The 20785-nt window shown below is 40.9% G+C and overlaps 1 protein-coding gene across 1 annotated transcript in view; it reads left to right on the top strand.

Annotated features, from left to right (window-relative positions):
• Sorcs3 (sortilin related VPS10 domain containing receptor 3) overlaps positions 1–20785 on the top strand; it is a 613376-nt gene that overhangs the window by 394820 nt on the left and 197771 nt on the right. Inside the window, exon 5 of the mRNA XM_057779107.1 lies at positions 15078–15151. Coding sequence (XP_057635090.1) covers positions 15078–15151 — 74 coding nt within the window. The remainder of the gene's footprint in view (positions 1–15077; positions 15152–20785) is intronic.

Raw genomic sequence — 20785 nt, 5'->3', positions numbered from 1 at the left:
TCTTTGAGCACATAAGCCCTGAACACAGATTTGAACCTGACTGCCATGCTCTCTTTGTATAGTAGAATAAGTGGTTTGGTCTTCTCCCAAAATGTATTACTTGTTCTCTAAAATAAAGATAACTGGAAGTCCTCCAGGGTGGGAAGGTTAGGAGATGATACACTGTCCTGGACCTAGTGCCTGGCACCATGTGAACATTTCCTATACATGTGTTCTTCATGTTCTCTGTGTGTAAGGAACCCAGTCTTGGAAATGAGGTCAGAGGGATATGAATTCAAGTGTGGAAGCGCTCCAGAGCCCTTAACCACCGTTTAACATCAGCAGTACAGAACTGTGGCAGGCCAAAGACTGGATTGAAAATGGTGGCATTTGAATGGCCAGGTGTTCTCTGTCACAACTCATCGCTAGATGAAAATGTCTGGAGGTGCTTTTCATCAACTTTCCTTTACAAAGTCATAGTTTGGTACCTTTTCTTTATATCAATGCTACTAAACTATTCCTCCGTATGTCTCCTCCCAGGGGACTAGAAGAACCCTTGATCCCAGGTAGTCTATTCCCCCAAAGTCTGGATTTCGTTTTCAGTCATTTAATGTTTTTTATTTTATGGGGCTAAGATGTCAGTGTTGTTGGAAATTTCAGGACACTCAGAGTTGAGAGTCACCGATGGATCTTTAAAGTCTCAAACAGAAGAACCACACAGCAGATGCGGGCTCCGTGCCCCCAGCTCATTTTAGCATCCGAGATGAATTAGAAGACAGCATGCAGATCTTGCCAGAGCTCCGTGCTTTATGCACAGAGCCAATCACCGTAGCTTTTAGAGGGAAGCCTAATTATCTGTGTAATAAATGAATTGTACTTTCAAGGCAGAAAGCCCAGCTGTTGCTCTTGATTTTAGCTGAGGCTATATTTTTGCTGGCTCTTCACATTCCAGTGGTGGTAGCTGAACAGAATGGTCTCAAGTGGAGCAGACATTCTGGGTCTGTGCTTGAAGCCCTCAGATAGAGGTGGGAGCAGGTTCCTAGGAGCCAGAGGTCACGGCTTTGATTCTAGCGCACTGGTTCTCAACCTGTGGGCTGTGACCCCTTTAGTGGTGTGAAATGGGCTTTTCACAGGTGGCGCCCAAGAGGCTCAGAAAGCACAGATATTTACATTACAAATAACAACAGTAGCCAATTACAGTTATAACATAGAATCAAAAATAACTTTATGGTTTCAGGTTACTACAACATGAGGAACTGTGTTGAAGGGTCACAGCACTAGGAAGGTTGAGAACCACTGCTCTAGTGGGTCCTGAAAGAATATACGAATGATCTTCTTATCTGATCTATCTGATCCCCGAAAAAAGGCGGGCATGATGGCATGTGCTTGTAATCTGATCTCTAAGGAAGGGGATACCCGTGGATCCAGGCCGGTGAGAGACGCTGCCTCAGAAAAGAAAATCAACAACACCTGAGAAAAGTGGACAACGCCTGAAAAACAACCTACGAGGTTGACCTTTGTTTTAGAAGTACGTGTACAGTGTACATGTGCACCCACAGAAAAGGTGCCCCTGCACACGCACATGAACAGACACACAGGTATAAAGTCTCACATGCAGAAACAGACACACATAGCCATGTGCACATAAACATGTCACACACACACACTACTTCAAGCCAGCACAACTGGTTTAATCACGTAGCTCGAGCTTGCACGTAGGTCTCTGTGTCAGCTAACTAAAACTTTCAGGCACGCATCTTGCTCACTACTCTAAGGTTGGCTGAGTGACTTCTCTGGTCCTGCTTGGATTTGCTTACAGGTCCGGGCTCTCTTCTCCCTGCTCTTTCCCTCAGACGGAATAGCATAGATGTGCTTACCTGGCAGTGCTAGCTTCCCCACCATAATACTGGTCCACTATTCTGAGAGACTGCACAGAGCAGGACAGTGACATTCACAATGCAGTCTGAAGCCAAAACAAGGAACAAAGGCAACTTGAGGAAGTCATTCTAGCGCCCCCAGGAAATGCTAAAACCCCTTGACAAACAAAGGACTCGCTTCCTGGGGGGATAAATCTACACAGCTGCCCCACAGTCTTGGGGCTCTCCCCAGCAAGCCGGTTCCTTCATAAAACATCTTGCACAAAAGTTAAGGAAACAGTAGTAGTGCATGCCTCCTGGGTTCTATGCCTAAGATTATTGCTCTTGGATGAAGAAAACACCCACATACCTACCTGAAGGGACTAGAGAACTCATCAAGTTTAAACCTTGTCTGACACTTTAATTTCCTGATAATATCGCCTTAATCAAAGTGTTCATCCATCTTTTGCTCAGACGCATCATCTGACTCCCGGGAGAACCCGCTGAGATGTGAGGCAGATCCTCATGGCCATAGAGAGTTCTTATCATAGAATATTATTTCTTATATAAAGCCCACATTCACTTCTATCTGACTGTCAGGTTTCGGTCTTCCTTCTGCCATTTGATACTGTGGGGAAGAAAGCTTGGCTGGCTACAGCCCACCCAAATCAACTCTTTCCCACAGTCGGAAACCACTCTCAGTCCTTACTAGTTGGCCAGCTTTTTGTCCCGTGAACCTGTCTTTCCTCTTAGGGTGAACTTGTGAGCTGCTTCACTGTTTCATTTGCTTTCTTAAAATCCTTCGTTCATTCCGAATGGCGGCTCAGACCGCTATGCTTGTCGAATTTGGAGTCAGCTTTTCTGGAATTGTCCTTAGGAATCCTGACCAAACTTATAATACCATGGAGCTTCAATGTTCCCCTTCAGTAGACGGGGACAGAAAACAGTATCACACAATTAATTATACTCTGTCAGATAATCTAGGTGACATATGCTGAAAGGTGGGCCTGGGAAAAATGCTTGGTTCAGGGGGACAGATGTGCAGGGATGCAGGTGTGCAGGAATGCATATGTGCAGGGGTACAAGTATACGGGGTACAGGTATGCAGGAGTGCAGGGGTACAGGGGAACAGGTGTGCAGGAGTGCAGATGTGCAGGGGTACAGGTGTGCAGGAGTGCAGATATGCAGGGGGTACAGGTGTGTTGGGGTGTAGGTGGGGAGAAGTGCAGGTGCTCAGGGGTACATGGATGCAGGAGTTCAGGTGTGCAGGGGTGAAGGTGTACAGGAATGCAGGTGTGCAGGAGTGCAGGTGTACAAGAGTGCAGGTGTACAAGAGTGCAGATGTGCAGGGGTGCAGGGGTGCAGGTATGCAGGGGTGCAGGTGTACAGGAGTGCAGGGGTGCAGGAGTGCAGGTGTGCAGGGGTGCAGGAGTGCAGGTGTGCAGGAGTGCAGGTGTGCAGGGGTGCAGGAGTACAGGGGTACAGGTTGCAGGAGTGCATTGTTCAGGGGTGCAGGAGTGCAGATGTGCAGGGCTACAGGTGTACAGAGGTACAGGTGTGTAGGGGTGCAGGTGGGCAGAAGTGCAGGTGCTCAGGAGTGCAGGGTTCTTTCTGTCCTTTGTTTTACTTCTGAGTAAATGACTTTGTCTAGGCCCATGCTGCTGCCGAGGGCTATGTCTGGGTCTGTGTTCCTACTGCAGCTGGGGTCCATGTGGATATCCATGGTCTGTACGGCCACTGGAGACCATGCTCAGGTCTGTGGTATGTGTGGCACTGGAGACCATGTGGATGTCCTCGGTCTGTGCTGTTGCTAGAAACCATGTATAAGCCCATGATCCATTTTCCCGCATACTGCAAAGGGTAAGGAAGCTACATTTTTCGTGGTTTTGGTGAACACAGACTAAGTTGACAAGGAGGGGCATAGAAGGCTTCTGTGACAACCCTCACCCCACCTCCACCCCAACATGTAACAGCCTAGACAGATAGTCATTGAAGAGGAATCTTAAAAATTGTGGTAAGGTCTTCAGAGCTGAGGGCTTCCAGTGGACGTGCAGGTGGAGAGGACTCAGTTATCTTTAAGGAGCTGGCCACAGGGAATTTGACCATGCTCCAGTGAGTACGTGGACAGCATGAATTGGATACTTTAAATTTTTCCTTGTTTTTTCTTTTTTGTGGGAGGAAGTCCCAAAAGTGGGGGAAGACCTGAGAGGACTGGGAAGTGACTGCACTTGAGGCTCATGTGTGAAATTCCCAAATATTCAATAAAAATGTTATGAAAAAATGATTTTGAAATACACACTATTTTCCTTCTAATTAGGAATGAAAAAATATATCACAACAACTTAAAAATAGGCAAGAGTACATGAATTTTAGAGAGAGCAGTGTGGGGGCACATGGGAACAGTTGGAGAGAGAAAAAGGGGGAAGATGCAATTATAGTTTAATTTCAAAAATACTTTAAAATCAGAGGATTTTGCATTTGAATGAACTTACATTTTCTGACACAGTCTTACTCCTAAAAACCTAAGCAACTTTGGATGCCTGTATTTCCACAGAGACATGTGCTTCCTTCAGCAAAAACAGTGGATTCTTCATTTCTTCTGAACTGAAGGTAGCTGTTATTGTTTAGGCAGAGCTATTGATTTAAATTAAACATGATCTAAAACGTAAGTTCTCCTTGGCTTAGAATTAGGTCGATCGAGGCCTACGGGACGGAAAATCAAGCGTGAACTTGGGATAGAGGTGAAGGCCAACTGGGCAGTGTCGAGGGCTGGGAAAGTGGGCGGAAATCACGTTAACAGTAGTGCGTTGTATGAAGCCAAAGCCAGTAAGGAAAGAGGAGACATGGGTAATAGGCAGGGAGGAGAATGTGAATCACACCAGTGCAGTCATCTCAGCTCGCTGAGAAACAAGCCTTTTTGCTCAAAGGGTATGGCTTAATATGAGACATTTCTGAATTGTAATATATAAATATGAATAGACTCTGATTGCAGAGGGAAATGGTCAAGGGAATAGGACTGTGGAGACAAAAGAATGAATTTTAGTAAATACTACATAAATTGTTTGCAGGATTGTCTTACATGACTATTAGCCTAGAAAATACTCTCCAGCATAAAAGAGGATGAAATGAATTGTGAAAATGATTTGTAAATAAAGGCGCTGCTAAACTCAGGATACAATGTCAGCCATTCACGGCGTGCTCAAAAGAGCCATTATTCCTCCAAGGTTATGTGAACTTGTTTTCCTTTTAACATCAAGCAACTACCAAAAAAGTCATCATAGTTTAGTAAAATGAACATTGAGCTAGAGTTGGGCCACTAGGTTTTGAATTTCACTTCACAGCTAACCAGCTGTGTCATTACGCAGGTCACCCAGGTTCTCCCATGTGTGTTAAAGCGCCTGTCTGGACCATCTCCGGAGCCTCTTATAGTTGTTGAAAGTGATGGTTCTCTGGTCCTATGTGGCTGGTCAGCTGAATGTAGCTTCTGGGCGCATTTGGAGAAGTCAAAATCATAGATGGGATTTTTCTCTTCTAGTGTCTTATGTTATACCTAGAGAGCTAGTCTGAAGCATGTGTATTGCCTCTAGACATGATATGCTGTCCCTAGTTCTGTATCTGGCATTCTTCCTCAAAGTAGAACTAGAAAAATATTGCCCTGTGTGGGAAGAACTGAAATAGGTATGTCATAGGTAAAGGATAATTTTCTAGATGATCCAGGAAGTTGAAGGTTTGTGAAGAATTTTATACTTGATTCTAAGCACATGCATATTTTAGAAAAGATTGCAAAATATGCTCAGAATTTTTAGGTTGAGAATGAGAGATATGGGCACATTTGCCTGTTCAAACAGCTCAAGGTCAAACCTCAGATGCCTCGTGGAATACCTTATTTCCTTTGGTGTTTAGGTATGCTTTGATGGAAAGCCACGAGAAGTGCTAAATATGGAATTGTTTGTTTTATCTATAGGATACCCTGCCACCACCTCCACCCCAGCTTCTTTCAGATTTTATGACGTTTTCTCTAAAAGCATTTCCTTGACTCTATAATTATAATTTGCTTTTTTGTGTTTATGATAAATAAACCAGCTTACATTACCCCCCTGTTTTAGTCTCCCTCACTCTAAAGCCAGTCTCCAAGTCTCTTACACCCTCACAGCTTGTTTTTGTCGTGGTGTCTCCCTCCCTTCCTCTTGAATCCTTTAGACCATGTCCTTTGGATCTCTTTCCATCTATGCTTTATCATTGAGGTCTGGCCCTTGGATCAATGCATGGCGATCTGGGCCAAGTGAACTGTACTCTTGGAGGGAATGACATCATCTTTTTGTTTTATTTCTAGCATCTCTCCTAATGATAAGAACGTTTCATCCTGGTTATCTGCAAGATTGAAGTGGGACTTACACTTCAGGCCAAAGCCGACTCATCCGTGATGACTCAACTTTGAGCCATCCCAGAGGGCCAAGCTGAGCATGGCTCTTCCCTGCTTTTTGAGACTTGTGCACAGCACCTACCTGCTGGCCCATCTCTCTTCCTGCCTAGGTGTTGACTTTCTAAGGATATCAGAATGCTCTGTTACTCATAAGTTTCATCACACATGGAATTGTAAGGCTTTGAGCACATAGTAGGTATTCAGATAATACTAAATAGACTGGCGAATAAAATGGTCTCAATTTACTGACTACAGGTGATAATTTGACAGTTCTAAGATTCCCAACTAACTCAGTCAATAACAATTCCAATGTTAAAGAACAATATACATATTTAAAGAGAATGCATTCTATAATCTAGAGACTTAGAAATGGGATAAAAGAAACTTTGTGGGGGAGATTCTCAGACAAAATATGAGATGCTCAATTAAATTTGAATTTCTTTTTTTTAAATTTTTCTTTTTATTTATTTATTTTTGTTGTTGAAACAATTTCCGCCTCCTCCCCGCCTCCCATTTCCCTCCTCCTCCTCCCACTCTTCTCCCCTTAACCCCACTCCTCTCCCTCTCTCCCCACTCCTCTCCCCTTCTCCCTACTCCATTCCCCCTCCCGAGCAGTCCGGATTCCCTGCCCTGTGGGAAGTCCAAGGCCCTTCCCCCTCCATCCAGGTCCAGGAAGGTGAGCATCCAAACAGGCTAGGCTCCCACAAAGCCAGTTCCTGAAGTAGGATCGAAACCTAGTGCCATTGTCCTTGGCTTCTCATCAGCCTTCATTGTCCGCCATGTTCAGAGAGTCCGGTTTTATCCCATGCTTATTCAGTCCCAATCCAGCTGGCCTTGGTGAGCTCCCAATAGATCAGCCCCACTGTCACAGTGGGTGGGTGCACCCCTCAAGGTCCTGACTTCCTTGCTCATGTTCTCCCCCCTTCTGCTCCTCATTTGGACCTTGGGAGCTCAGTCCGGTGCTCCAATGTGGGTCTCTGTCACTATCTCCATCCATCGCCAGATGAAGGTTCTAAGGTGATATGCAAGATATTCATCAGTATGGCTATAGGATAGGGTCATTTCAGGTTCCCTCTCCTCAGTTGCCCAAGGTACTAGCTGGGGACATCTCCCTGGACACCTGTGAGCCCCTCTAGAGTCAAGTCTCTTAGGGTTGGCAAGAGACTTAAATTTGAATTTCAAATACCAAGTGTGTATCTATTATTTCATGAGGTACACATAAAGTGTTACTAATATTGTTTTTTTATAAAATTCAAATTAATTGATAATTGCATATTTTATTTTCTGAAATCTAGCCACCATACTTATTGAGGCAAGTGTACAGGGACGATGAGACTAGAGGCCCTGAGGCAGCATCTTGTCATCTGGGTCAAATCAAATCTTGTTTCTGCTGAATTATTTTAGATGTTTGAATTGTTTTCAAAACTATTATTAAATGAAGACTTCAAAGAAAAATCTGAGTTTTTCGGATCCCTTGAAACATGATAAAACCTAATGATACTGGATCAGCTCTCTTTAAGATGAAGGATAGCTAAGCCCAGTGTTGGATGGGGCTTTCTCCCCATGGGTTCTGCTTCTTACCAGCGTTGCAGATGAAATGCCTTCTGCCAGCTGTCATCACCTTTACCCTGCGCTGCCCTTAAATTTGAGAGGAAAGAGAAACTCTTTCTGAACCTTCATCTCTAGCAAAAGCAGGAAAATAAAAGACAGCCCAGAGGACCCAGTGTTTCAATATAAATGAGAAAATCTTCCTCTGGAGTAAGCAAGGATCTTTTTCTCTGTCTTAAGTGCCAGCAAGATGAGCCGGTGTCTAACAAGTACAAATAACAATACTGTTCTTTCACAACCCTCAAGCTCTGCGCTATGGGATGCAGGGCCTTGTTCTTTATCTTCACTTGATTGTAAGATCCTTCAAGGCAGATGGTTTTTACACATTTTATATAGAGATGTAGCCCCCAACAAAAACATAATGGTTGGCTCTTAATTGATGTATGATTTGTATTTGTTAAGTAGTGAATAAAGGAAGCCATCAGAGTGAAAGATTAAGAAAAAACAAAACCCAATGGCTTTCTTCAAGAAGGGAAGAAAAGCATTGCCCTGTGTAGAGTGGCAGAGCTGAGGGACCAGCGTATGTCTCTTTGAGATGGATGTCTTCAAGAGGAAAATATCTGTCTCCCAAGGACTGAGAACAAAGGCTGTGGTCAGTCTGTCCTCTAAAACTTGAGGGAGTGTTGCATGGGGTTTGTCCTCACTGACAGTGAAACCAAAGATTCTTGAGAGATTGTTTGATGCTGCAAGTAGAGGCACATGTTGGAAATGGCCCTCTGGAGCTATGTGGTCCTGAATTCTCTCTGTTTTCTACAAACATTGCTGTATCCAGTGCTTCTCCATGCAGCCCCTTATTGGCTAGCCAAACCCTCCCACACTTACCTTTGTGCTACCAAAGAAAAAGGCAGAGAGCATTTTGTGTGTGTGTTGTGTGTGTGTGTGTGTGTGAGAGAGAGAGAGAGAGAGAGACAGACAGACAGACAGACAGACAGACAGACAGAGACAGAGACAGAGACACACAGAGATTGATTTAGAGTTGATGGGAAGGGACCCAGTGGTTTTGTAAATTTTAGAGAATCCCCCTGCCACTGACCTTTCCACCTAGCTTGCTTATTTTATTTCAGAGACAACATTTTTCATAAGTATAAGTCACCTAAATTCTGTAGACTTTTGTGAGCATTTAAACATCGAGCATAGACTTCCTGTAACTGAGACCTTCTATAATGGATGTGTTCTAATCTACCCTTTCCTTCTCAGTTGTCTGGAGGGAAGCTGACCTGACACCAAATTTTCCTCTGAAAACACATATTCTGTTGCCTCTAGTGACTATGTTTGTTATTTCCTCCTGATTACTATCAATCCAGCGTTCTTAGAAAATGCCTTTGGGGTTCAGGATTTCTGAAAATCCATGGCACAGATAAATGATGAGTGTATGTCTTTCCATCACAGAGACAACAATCTGACTCTAAACCAGACACTCGCCCATGTAGCTAAGGCCTCAGCAGAACTAGGCAGCTGCAGAGATGCATCGAGATGTGATCATGCTCTCCTTCCAGCCGCCTGCTCCCTTGGTATGCGATGCCTGCGGTACTTTCCTAGAACTGACACAACAAAACACCGCAAGCCATGAGATTACAGCCACAGAAACCTATTGTCTCGTGTCGCTGGAGGGTAGAACTCTAAAATCAAGACATTGGTGGAGTTCCAAACCTACCGAGGATCCCTCCTCTGCCTTTCCCTTTGCTAGTGTCTAGTGATTTGTCAGTCATCAGAGGCTTACAGTTGCTTTCCTCTGACCGTCTGTCTTCATGTGATGATCCCTCTCTGTGACTTTCCATTGTCCTCCATGGGCTGCTGTCTTTCCCATAGGTGGACACAAGGCACATGGATAAGGAGTCACCATAATTATCTGAATTTTACCTCATTGCATCTGCAAAGACCCTATTTGCACATAGAAATAACCTTTCCATACACTGGCAATAGAGGACTTCGCCATGTCGCTCTGTCAGCTTATAGTAATACTATATACTTGATACTTCTAGAGATCTGGCATTATTTTATTGAATTTAAATTCCAGGTATAACCTGCTGCTCTCCCCACAGAAGATTCTGTTGATTAAATTGCCTCTTTAGTTCATCAGCTCTCAGATGCCATTCCCTGGCAGGAGGATATAACTAGGGAACTAATAACTGAATCAATAAGGAAAAGAGCTTGTTCTTCCATATTTCCAGCTTCGCCGATGCCTCATTCTGGAGTGTGTTGTTTTTTGTTTTTGTTGTTGTTACTGTTATTATTGTTACTAGGTGTTTGTTAGGAAATGTGAAGCCATTTAATTATATATCTGTATCTTGATACAGCAAAGATAGGAAAAAGAATTTTACACATACACACATCTTAAATATAGGAAAAAAAATCATCTGATCTCCAGTGATATCTAGGGATGATGTTATTGTCAGGAGGTAGCATGAAGTAGAATATAAAAGAGAATATGGTTTCACATATGTAGCACTTTACAGAAAGGTTTGAGTTAAGTGTTTTTACTATTTACAAAACACCTTATATTTTAATGTTGTTCGGGGAATTTAAAGATGAAAATGTCGATTATGTAAGTACCCTGTGAGTTGATGCTGCTTATCCAATGAAGAGTGCACCACCATGTATGACAGCTTAGGGGAAATGCTGTTCTGTGGGAAATGTCCTGTGATGTCTAATTCTAGCTACCTCATGAAAAAAAAAGCTTGGTTTTAATTCTTAATTTTAAGAATAAAAATACATAGTATGTTTATTGTAATAAACCTTTCTGTATAAAATATATGTAGAATAAAACATACTTACATGATTGCTGAAGTATAATATGCATCCACTACAAAATAACTAAAAATGATGGTTACACACACACACACACACACACACGAGAGAGAGAGAGAGAGAGAGAGAGAGAGAGAGAGAGAGAGAGAGAGATTATTCATTGACCTATAATCTAGAGATGGCCATTGATAATAGTTTTGACTTATTCGTTCTAGTATATTTTGAGTAAACATTGTGTATTTAAATAGTATATCATGAATGTTTTCATACCATTAATGTTCTTCTTAGACTTTGTTTTGCAAAATCACTATTTCACCTTTTTTTAGAAGTTACAGTTTTAATTATAAGAGTCACAGGGCTTCCTAATAAGTGAAGAAGATACAAAGAAGAAAATCCTACTTTTCCAATAGTTTCTCAGAGATGACATACAATTCAGGACAGTATAATTAACATGTAATTTTGTCATCTACTGGCCATCATGCTTTTCGTCTTTGTCACCTAGCTCTTAGTTGAGTGCCAGCAGTATGATATTTGTTTCGCAGGCTTTCTGTGAATAAACGGATGCGTGTGTGGATAATTAAATGCAGAGGATGAGCAAGTCTCTGAATGAAGAGGCTGGAAAGGCTTGTCTTACGGTAGAATAAAAGTACATTTAAGACTCAGCAACTCACTTTACGTTGAGAGAGAAGGTAACTAAGTCCAGGCCTTTAATGAATGGGACCCTGTTCTTTCTGTTCATCTGAATCTGCCCATAGGCAGAAATTCAATCTAATTTTTTCCCCATCAGTCAAGATGAAAAGCTGAAAAAGCAAAACAGAGACAAGGGAGGGGCCAGTACTGCTCGTTCTTTTTATGATAGGAAGGTCATGTGATGAGAGGAGGCATACTTCCCTGAAGAATGGGTCCTGGAAAGTACTGTCCTCCCAGAAGACCCGTGTAGCAGAGGGACTGATAACCTCCCCTAAGGGTAGAGACTGCAGCATGTCAGAGAGAACCTCTTGGTCTTTGTCTGACTTGTCAGTGGGGGAAGACACGGCATAGTCATTTCCTTGCTATGCTAGACACAAGCCTGACAAAGGAAAAATTTCTACTAATTCCTATATTCCTATATATTAGTTGTTCTAATTCCTATTAGTACAGTTATGACACTCATTAAGGAGCCTCCTGAATTAGCGGACACACATCTTCAATCTGGCCCATAGACATCTGCCATGGGAAGGAAGGAAGTTACTTCTTGAAGCCCTACTTGGAAAAGTCAGTTCTTGCAATGAGGTATATTTATACCTTCTTCCCAATTACTGGTCTGGTCCTCACAAAACCTCTCTATCTCATCTCCATATGAAAATAGATACTGTATAGAAACAAAAAATAGATATAATCTAGTTTATAAAAAGATAGAAGTTAGGTGGGTGGAAAAAAGGCTAGCTCCTTTTAGCCAGCAACAGTCATCACACCCCTTCTTTAATCTAAGTATTTTTCCCTTCTTTAATCTAAGTATTTTTCAATAAGCCAAGTTTCGGACATTGGTCATTTTGGTCCCTTTGCTCTTATTGTTTTTTCTCCTTCATAAATCTGTCCGACTTCCTAGCTGCTTGTGTTAGCCATCCTAAAGGGCCAGTTGAGGATTTATTTCTTCATGAAATCTTTCTGTTTCATTTCTACTGCCGTCAATAATTTAGGTCTATCTTTCCATGTGTGCAAGTGTGTGTGTGTGGGGGGGTGGCGTGTTCAGTACCAGTTTGCCTACCACATGGCATACCTGTATGTATTCTTAGAAGAGTTACATATTTGATTTTTAAAGAATTTTATGTGAAGAACAGGAACTCCATACAATGTCATTGATTTAGGGAATCTTGAGCTGGCCTCAAAGACTAGCTGAGAGTAGATGGCCAGCACAGACCAAGAGGTTTAACCAAAGGGAGACATTCATCTGTACAGAAAAAGTAAGTTCTAATGATCTGTTTCCCAAAATAGTGACATAAATGCATTCCGTGTTTCATTATTTCTAGAAAAGTAGATTTTAAGTATTTTACTATGCAAATGGTAACTTGATGTAATGGGTTTATTGAACATATTTTGATCATTTCACAACCTAAACACACTTAAAAATATCCCATTGGACATTTTAAACAAATAATGTATATAATAATTATTTTTCAACAAAATAGTAAGATTTGCTGTTATATGTTGTATAACTTACTAGTTTAAAGTCAATATTGCTTTAATACATAAAGGAGCACAGGAGTAGCAGGGACTGGTTTTGCCTATTTTCTCTACACAGAGGATTGGAGGCATAGGAATTAGTGCTTAGTCATGGAGGGAGAGCAAATTTTGCATAAACACTGTGAGACCTGCTGTAGAGTTGGTGTGCTGTGGCAGGGACAAGATCAGTTGAATCAGGAAGGACATTCTGCTTTTCTGTGCGGTTGCTTCAGTAACCTTCAGCATCAAAAGTTGATTCCTTCAGATACAAGATGGAATTGATAGTATATACCAATGAGTATCTTACATGCTATTTTGAGAACAGAAGTACATATCGATGATATCAATTTACATGTTTATATAAGTTTATGGAAGTAATTAATTCTATTAATAGAAAATCATATATTTCATGGTGCTACATAAATTGGCCAAGATTGTTCTGAATGCCACAGACATTTTTAGATTACCATAAGTACTATGAGAAAATGGACTTGGAGCATGGCCACATGACCTGATAGTGAGGTTCTGGGGAACAAAGTCTCCAGGTGAGAGCTAGCAGGGGTGCTGTTTGGGGATTTTAATGCACACACTGTTATTTCTGTACATTAAGGGCCATCTGCTTCAAGGTTGGATCCCTCTGATTTCTCCACCAATAAAATTGTGTGTGTACCCTTCCCAAAATATAACTCTCATGACTGATTAAATACCAAATTCTTAGAAGGGGCATTGTACTGGTCATTGGAAAATTTAAGTTCTGGACCCTTTAACCCAAATTCAACTTCTCCAAGGTTGAGTTTCAGAAAATAGTCTTGAGTGTTGAGTGTCAGGCCACCCTAAAAGCACTCTGTCACACACAGGTGACTGAAGCATATAAACTCCGCCCTTGTGACAGCCTGCCTTTCAGAAGGAGAAGCCTGCCAACCATCAATAGCGTGAGGCACATAGTAAATGCAGCAGAGAAATCACGGATGGGATGATCATGTCTGTTTTGATGGAGCAGAGAATGGTGATGAGCAGGGGTTGGCGTTACTAATCACCGTCTAGCTTTCATTTAAGATGTGTCTGGTATACTGAAAAGCACAACATGGTGGAATTATTAATACTATCATGGTCATTATTCCTTGTCATTTTTATTCAGTTTTATGTTTTAATTCACCTGTGTGATAGTGAGTCATAGTTAGTTTCTTCCAAGTTGTTGACCCACCCTTAATGTGTCATAAAGAGTAAGACTACACCCATATCATAAATGGATATGGAATCTGACTATCCTAGTCAGGCTTGAGATTCTTTATGATTTATCCCAGAGTCCTGGAGATCATCTAGATTTTTGTTTTCTTCCACAAGTTGCTATGTTGTGGCCTGCCTGTTTCTATTTTTAAATTATTGTTAATGCAATGGATATTTCACAGGCATTTTGTTTGTATTAAAGTCATATAAATACAACTAAAGTAGATAAATCTTAAATGTATACTATGTTTTCCTTATGATAAGTGCAAAGTAAAAATAAGAGATGAGAAAGAAGAGATGTGGAGGCCAGTATTGTCATGGAATTTTATCTTTGTGTCTGTCTGTCTGTTTATCTATCTATCTATCTATCTATCTATCTATCTATCTATCTATCTATCTTGTTTGTGAAGAATGCCACATTTGTGGTGGCCTTGGTTGGATGAGGGCAATTTTCTAAGATAGGTTTATTCTTGTTATCTTGTCAAGGCGTGGGATTGTCATCATCTTGGCATTTCTGGTGGCATTAAAGAGTTCCACTTCATATTAACCTATGTTATGTCAAAATCACAAAGAAGTCAAGGAGTACAGTATTTGGATATATTATTAGCTTGAATTAATATATTGAATATATTATTGTCACCAGATAGCAACTGGTGAACATTTTTACATACATGAACCTTTCCCCTAAGAGTGTAGAACCCACCTGTTTCCTATCACCACATTCTTCAGGATGAGTCCTACATGTAAGGATTGAGTAATAGATTTAAGGCAAAAAAAAAAATGACTTGCCTTTATACTCAGAGCAAAAGCATCAGTCACTTAACAACAAAATGAGAAAGAAAACACCATGATAAACAAGGAACAATAACTTTCTTGTATTTTTATCTGTAAATGGGGTGTCTGCTTGGATGTGCTGGCACTCTGCTGTTGAAATTGGACAGGAGGTATCTGTGGTGGAATGGGGCACACTTGTGCTCATATGCACGCTTGGCCACTGACTTACTCAATTTATTCCTTGCTTCACTGTCTTTCAGCTTTACAGCTCGATGGACTTTGGAAGACGATGGCAACTCGTGCACGAGCGCATCACACCCAACAGGTTTTACTGGTAAGCATCTTTGGTACCAACATTCAACATCCCTTAGATAAAGACAAAGAATGAGATAACAAAGTGACCCAAGCAATTCTGGGCACCTTCCATTCTAAGGGATAAATGCCTCTGAGTTCTTTGCTGTTCAAAAGAGTTCATGGACCAGCAGCATTAATTTGTTAGAAGTGCAGAGTCTGAGGCCACATCAGGATTTATGGAATTGGAACACCATTCCTTGGCAATTCTTGTGTGCATTTACTTTGCAAAGCACTGAAATAGAGAAAGTTCACGACCAGGTGCTCTTGGTCGGAAACCAAGCTCTGGTCATGTTGGAAATGTACATGTTTTATGGACCTGTGCTGCAAAACATTGTTTGCCAAAGATGTCCTCTACAAAAAAAATTCTATCCAATTTGTGTCTTTTCATAGGAATTTCTGCAGTCAAGTAAGTTTAGGTCACAACTTTGAAATGCTATGTCTCCAGACTTGTGACTGTGTTAGGATAGAGAAGAAGGAAGGAACTCTAACTGAAGCATCATGCTGTCATGAAGCCAGTAGAGTCTTTCTTATATCCCTACTGATGGATACTTTAGAAGTCTCTCCATAGGGCATATGTTGTAAAATGCTTCTGTAAGTGAATTCATGTTTTGAAAAGGAAATTAGCCCTTCCTTCTAATCAGAAAGTGTTTTTATTAACTAATGTTCTTTTAATCATGCACACTATCTTACTATATTATAGCAAATTCAGTATTTGTCTTATACACTTCCCGATAATTGTGAGATTCTTCAATCTTGCTTACTTCAGCAGAAACAATAGATACAGAAATAGGGATGAGAAAGCCTTGGGCAACATATATAATACCTTAAATCATATGCTTAATTAAAAATAATAAAAAATAAAGCATTTTAAAGCACTACCTATTTACAACTTATTTCAAATGTCTTATTCTAGTTTCCCTTAAAAAGCCACATGGTTGTCATTTATGCCCTTCACGTCTGTATAAGTTGGAGATGGTGATGATTGTACTATAGCTACCTTGGACACATGAAGAGTCACACTAACCACCTTACAAACAAGCAGCTCTCCTTTGTATCCACAAAACTATGTCTAGAATTACAGAAGTAATTGCCCATGCATAGGCTAGCAGCCCACTAAGTCCTACTGTGCAGAGTTCAGTGGAGCTAGAAGAGGAAATTGAATTGCTCTTACTCAACACCTGATCTGCCCTTTGCTATTTTTGCCTCTTGCAGACCAAGTGTTATTTCATCTGTAATTCTTGTTATAACTATTATTTTGTTCATCTTTGGAACTATTAATCTTTCACAGTAGACTAAGACAGAAAAAGGAAATATTGGGTCCTCTGATACTGTAGCAGTATATGCTCAGCCGAAACGAACCAATTTCTCAGAATGTCATTATTCAAGGAAAGAGAAAAACAAAATCCCTGTGCTGTTTTGGGAATAAACTTGGTGATGCAGTTGGCCAAGGAGGGAGAAAGCAGAGCAGAGAGCATGATCCACACCATCGTTGCAGAATGGAAGCGAGTAGACAGAGAACGGCATTTTCCTTTCTTTTGCAAAGATCCAGAGAGAATATTCCAGCTGCTGCCCCTCCACTCCTTCCTTTTGTGGAGTAGACAGAATAAATCCCGAGGTCCTGATAATTGCATTTCCTCCATGCTCCACTCTGTGCTTCTTTCACATCTGCCCCCATGGGGAAATATAAAAGTTAGTGTCCGTGCTGGCTAGCCAAGTGATAGCTGAGCGTTTCATTTTTGTAATTATCACTTCTCTTCCTTCTGACGTGTAATTGCTGTGATTATTCTTTTATGTGGCATAGGAGTCACGGAGGAAGAGCTCATAGTTTTCTGACTGTTTTTGTTCCCACCAAAGATAGAATCCAAAGTTATCTAAGGTTTTTAATGACTTGTTTTGAGAGCATGTGGTTGGTGTATGTGGTAGGCATATCTTCTACCTCTTTGAGAAAATTAGAAGTGTGTATTTCTCTTGATGAAAAACAAACTTTGGCCTTAATGTTCTTTATTTGTCCATGTTTCCCACATGCATGCATTGGAAGAGTGTTTGTCTTGTTTCATAAAGTCACCGAAAGGGAAAATATTTAACATTGGAACACTTGACAGTTTCAGGTGTGTGCTTTAGGTATTTAGTTTGTGCGCTAGATATCTCTAAGTATTTGTACTTAAGGCTAGTAAGAATTTTAAGTACTGTATTCATCACCAGTCTTTTGAGGATGACCCCATTAGTTATTCATTGTTTTGTGGGTGCATAAATGTGAATTCCATGTATGATTGGGCTGTGTGCTCATGGGAATTTGATAACAGCTCAGTGGATCTATTTAAAGCCCAGATTCCACATGACAAGCACGATATAATTTTCATCACTCTTCATTAATGTTCTTATGAAGTGACAAAAATGAAACCAAACCAGGAGCTGTTCTACAGCTGCTTTAGGGGAGAGCTTCCGTGTGTGGTATTGAGGATGGCAGGGCACATTGGTTGGAAGAGATGTGGTAAAGGCATATATTGAAATTAAAGTCGGGGAGATTTTTAATTTGTAGCTTTTGGGCATAGGATGATAGCATGATACATAAGAAATATTCTCCAAATATTTCTCTTTATAGCTTGAACGTTGACTGAGGGGTAGATACTCATGAATGTGAGCTTTACTCATGCAACCTCCAGTTGATGAGGCTTAGGGAGAAATCTGGGGAAAGAGGATGCACACTGAATTCCAGAGTTGGTCTCTACCAAAAGTGCTGCAATGGTGATTATTGGAATGGCTGAGGAAGTGCTTTATGAGTTCCTGCATTAGCTGAGCCCTCATTCTGGTAGAATAGGATGCAATATGAGGTACAATAGCACTCCAAAATAAAAACAGATTATCTAAACAGATTACCAAAAAAGAGGTCACCTAGGAATCTTCTGAGGTAGGATGACCTAACCATCAGTCATGCTTCAGGAAGAGAGGCAGCTACTCAAAAGCTCTTTGTTTTCCAGCAATTATTTCATTCACTTGGTAGCAGGACAACAGGTGCTCTTCATCAACCCAGATGTGCAGAAATGGGAATTTGCAAGAGCACATAAGAAGAAGTATCTTGATGTTTCCTCTCTGCTCCTCTTAGCCTCTATGTGGGCAGTTAGAGTCAAGTGGGAAGTTTGCCTGTTGGGTTTTCTCATTCTGTTGCTGTGTTCCACTGGGCTGTGAGTGATTCCTATGGAAGATACTGAACAACGGGGCAAATTATGCAGTAGGAGGATTGTTTTTGTCTTTTCTTTTCTGTGAATCAAATGGAAACACTGTTCACACCTTTATCTCTTTGGTCCTGCACTTTTCGTGGCTGTTAACCATCTGTGGGCACCTTTTTTTCAATGAGATCACACAAGTATTACTAGCTTTCTAGTACTCTGTGTACCTGGACTGGCCTCCTAGTGCCTCTGATTTTTTTTTTTTATAGAACCTCTGTGTATCATCTTGTGGAATGATAAAAGAATATCTGGCATGCTCTCTGTGTATCTCCCTTTATTATTTCCAGAAATGGCAAATGGCAAGACATTCTTCATTGTCACTATAGGAAAAATTCTAACAAATAATTAAACCCTGAGATGATAGGGACTTCAACTCTGCTGTATTTATCTAAATATATTTGGATTATAACATGGACTGGTCTTGAGAATTAAGTCCTTTAAGATGTCAGTTGATGTAGACATTCTAGATGATACATATTATGGGATCTCAAAGATTGCTGTTAGATCTGTCCTGATGCCTGAATGGTGACTGTTATAGGCTCAAGGGTGACTGGTGTAGAAGGACAGATGTACTGGGATCCATGTCTAAAGTATGTTGCAAATTGTCCTATACTACTTTTTTGTTGGAGGAGGCCCCAAAATAATCACACAGAAATGGTATTAATTAAATCATTACTTGGCCCATTAGCTCTAGCTTCTTATTGGCTAACTCTTACATATTAATTTAACACATTTCTATTAATCTTTGTATCGCCACGTGGCAGTGGCTTACCGGGTAATGTTCCCAGTGTCTGTCTCCTGGGACTCCATCGCTTCTCTTTGACTCTGCCCTTCTTCCTCCCAGTATTCAGCCTAGCTTTCCCTGCCTACCTAAGTTCTGCCTTGCTATAGGTCCAAAGCAGTTTCTTTATTAATTAATGGTAATCAGAGCACACAGAGGGAACTCCCACATTACTTTTTATCTCTTTCTGAAGACCACCAGGGTCAGTGCGAAGAAGAGGAAATCAAAACAGGCCAAAATGGAGTATTCTTTAAGGGAGGAAGCAGTGATATGAAAAAAAAATATATTTCTAGCATTTAAAACTTGTCCTTCAAATCTTAATGAAATCACAGGGATTGTCGGGCGGTGGTGGCGCACGCCTTTAATCCCAGCACTCGGGAGGCAGAGACAGGCGGATCTCTGTGAGTTCGAGACCAGCCTGGTCTACAAGAGCTAGTTCCAGGACAGACTCCAAAACCACAGAGAAACCCTGTCTCAAAAAACCAAAAAAAAAAAAAAAAAAAAAAAGAAATCACAGGGATTTTATTTTTGTTTGTTTGTTTTTGTTTTCTATATATTCCAACCTATGTCATATAGTAATATGAGCTTATTTGTAGCTAGTTGCTTCCTCCTTGTGGCACACAGCCTTCAGTATGCCTCCATGAATTGATTTCTGCCTTCTGGTAATCTGTCTTTCCCCCCCATTCCTAGTGCAGGCTAGGTTTAGTGTAGTGACTTTCTAGTGAGCACAATGTGGCGAAGGTGATGAGATTTCTCCATGGAGATTAGATTACAAGAAGACAGTGATTTTCATCTTGTGCGTATTTTCATGCCAGCCTGCTCAGAGCAAGTCATGATGTTGTTTTGTACTCTGAGGAGGGTTATATTCCAAGGAACTGAAGTTGTTCCACAGCTTGTAAGGAACTGGGCTGTCAGATGAATAGTTCAGTGCTAACTGGAAACTGAATGCTACTCTCAGATGTATGAATGAGCTGGGAAGTGGACCCCTCACCAGCCAAGCCTTCTTGTGATACAGAAATCCTGGCTGATAGTTTGAGAGAAACTTATGAGAGGTACTTTGTGTATGATTCCACAATCCTGACCCAGAGAAACTTAACTTTTCTTTTGGGTTTAGTTGGTGGTAATTTGCTACAGCCAGACAATTGGTTCTTGAGTGTGTATTTTAGGGTATGAACTTAGACTTCTGCTCACATATACTGTTCTTTGTTCATACACTACTTGTGTCTAGCACTATATTCTCTTTGATGTCAAATGTAGATGTTGCATTAGGCCAACCGTTTGGTTCTGGTCTTCCCAAATAGAAATATCATCATGACTGGGTGTTCCATTTACCTGACTCTCAGACTCTATGGAGTTTGAAATTTAGTTAACAGACTTAGAACTATGTTCTTGGTGTGAATGAGACTCACTTACTATAGTAATCCTGTTTTCTGTCTTCTATTATTTTACCTTTGACAGCATAATTAAAATTTTTCTAATATTTTTGATTGTATACAAACACACACACACAGATAGATAGATAGATAGATAGATAGATAGATAGATAGATAGATAGATAGATATAGATGGAGCCATATGCACACCTACCCATTCTGAAAAGTATGAT

Source organism: Chionomys nivalis, chromosome 8 (assembly GCF_950005125.1).
Source record: "Chionomys nivalis chromosome 8, mChiNiv1.1, whole genome shotgun sequence".
Taxonomy (NCBI): domain Eukaryota; kingdom Metazoa; phylum Chordata; class Mammalia; order Rodentia; family Cricetidae; genus Chionomys; species Chionomys nivalis.
This window is presented reverse-complemented; position numbering and strand designations above follow the sequence as displayed.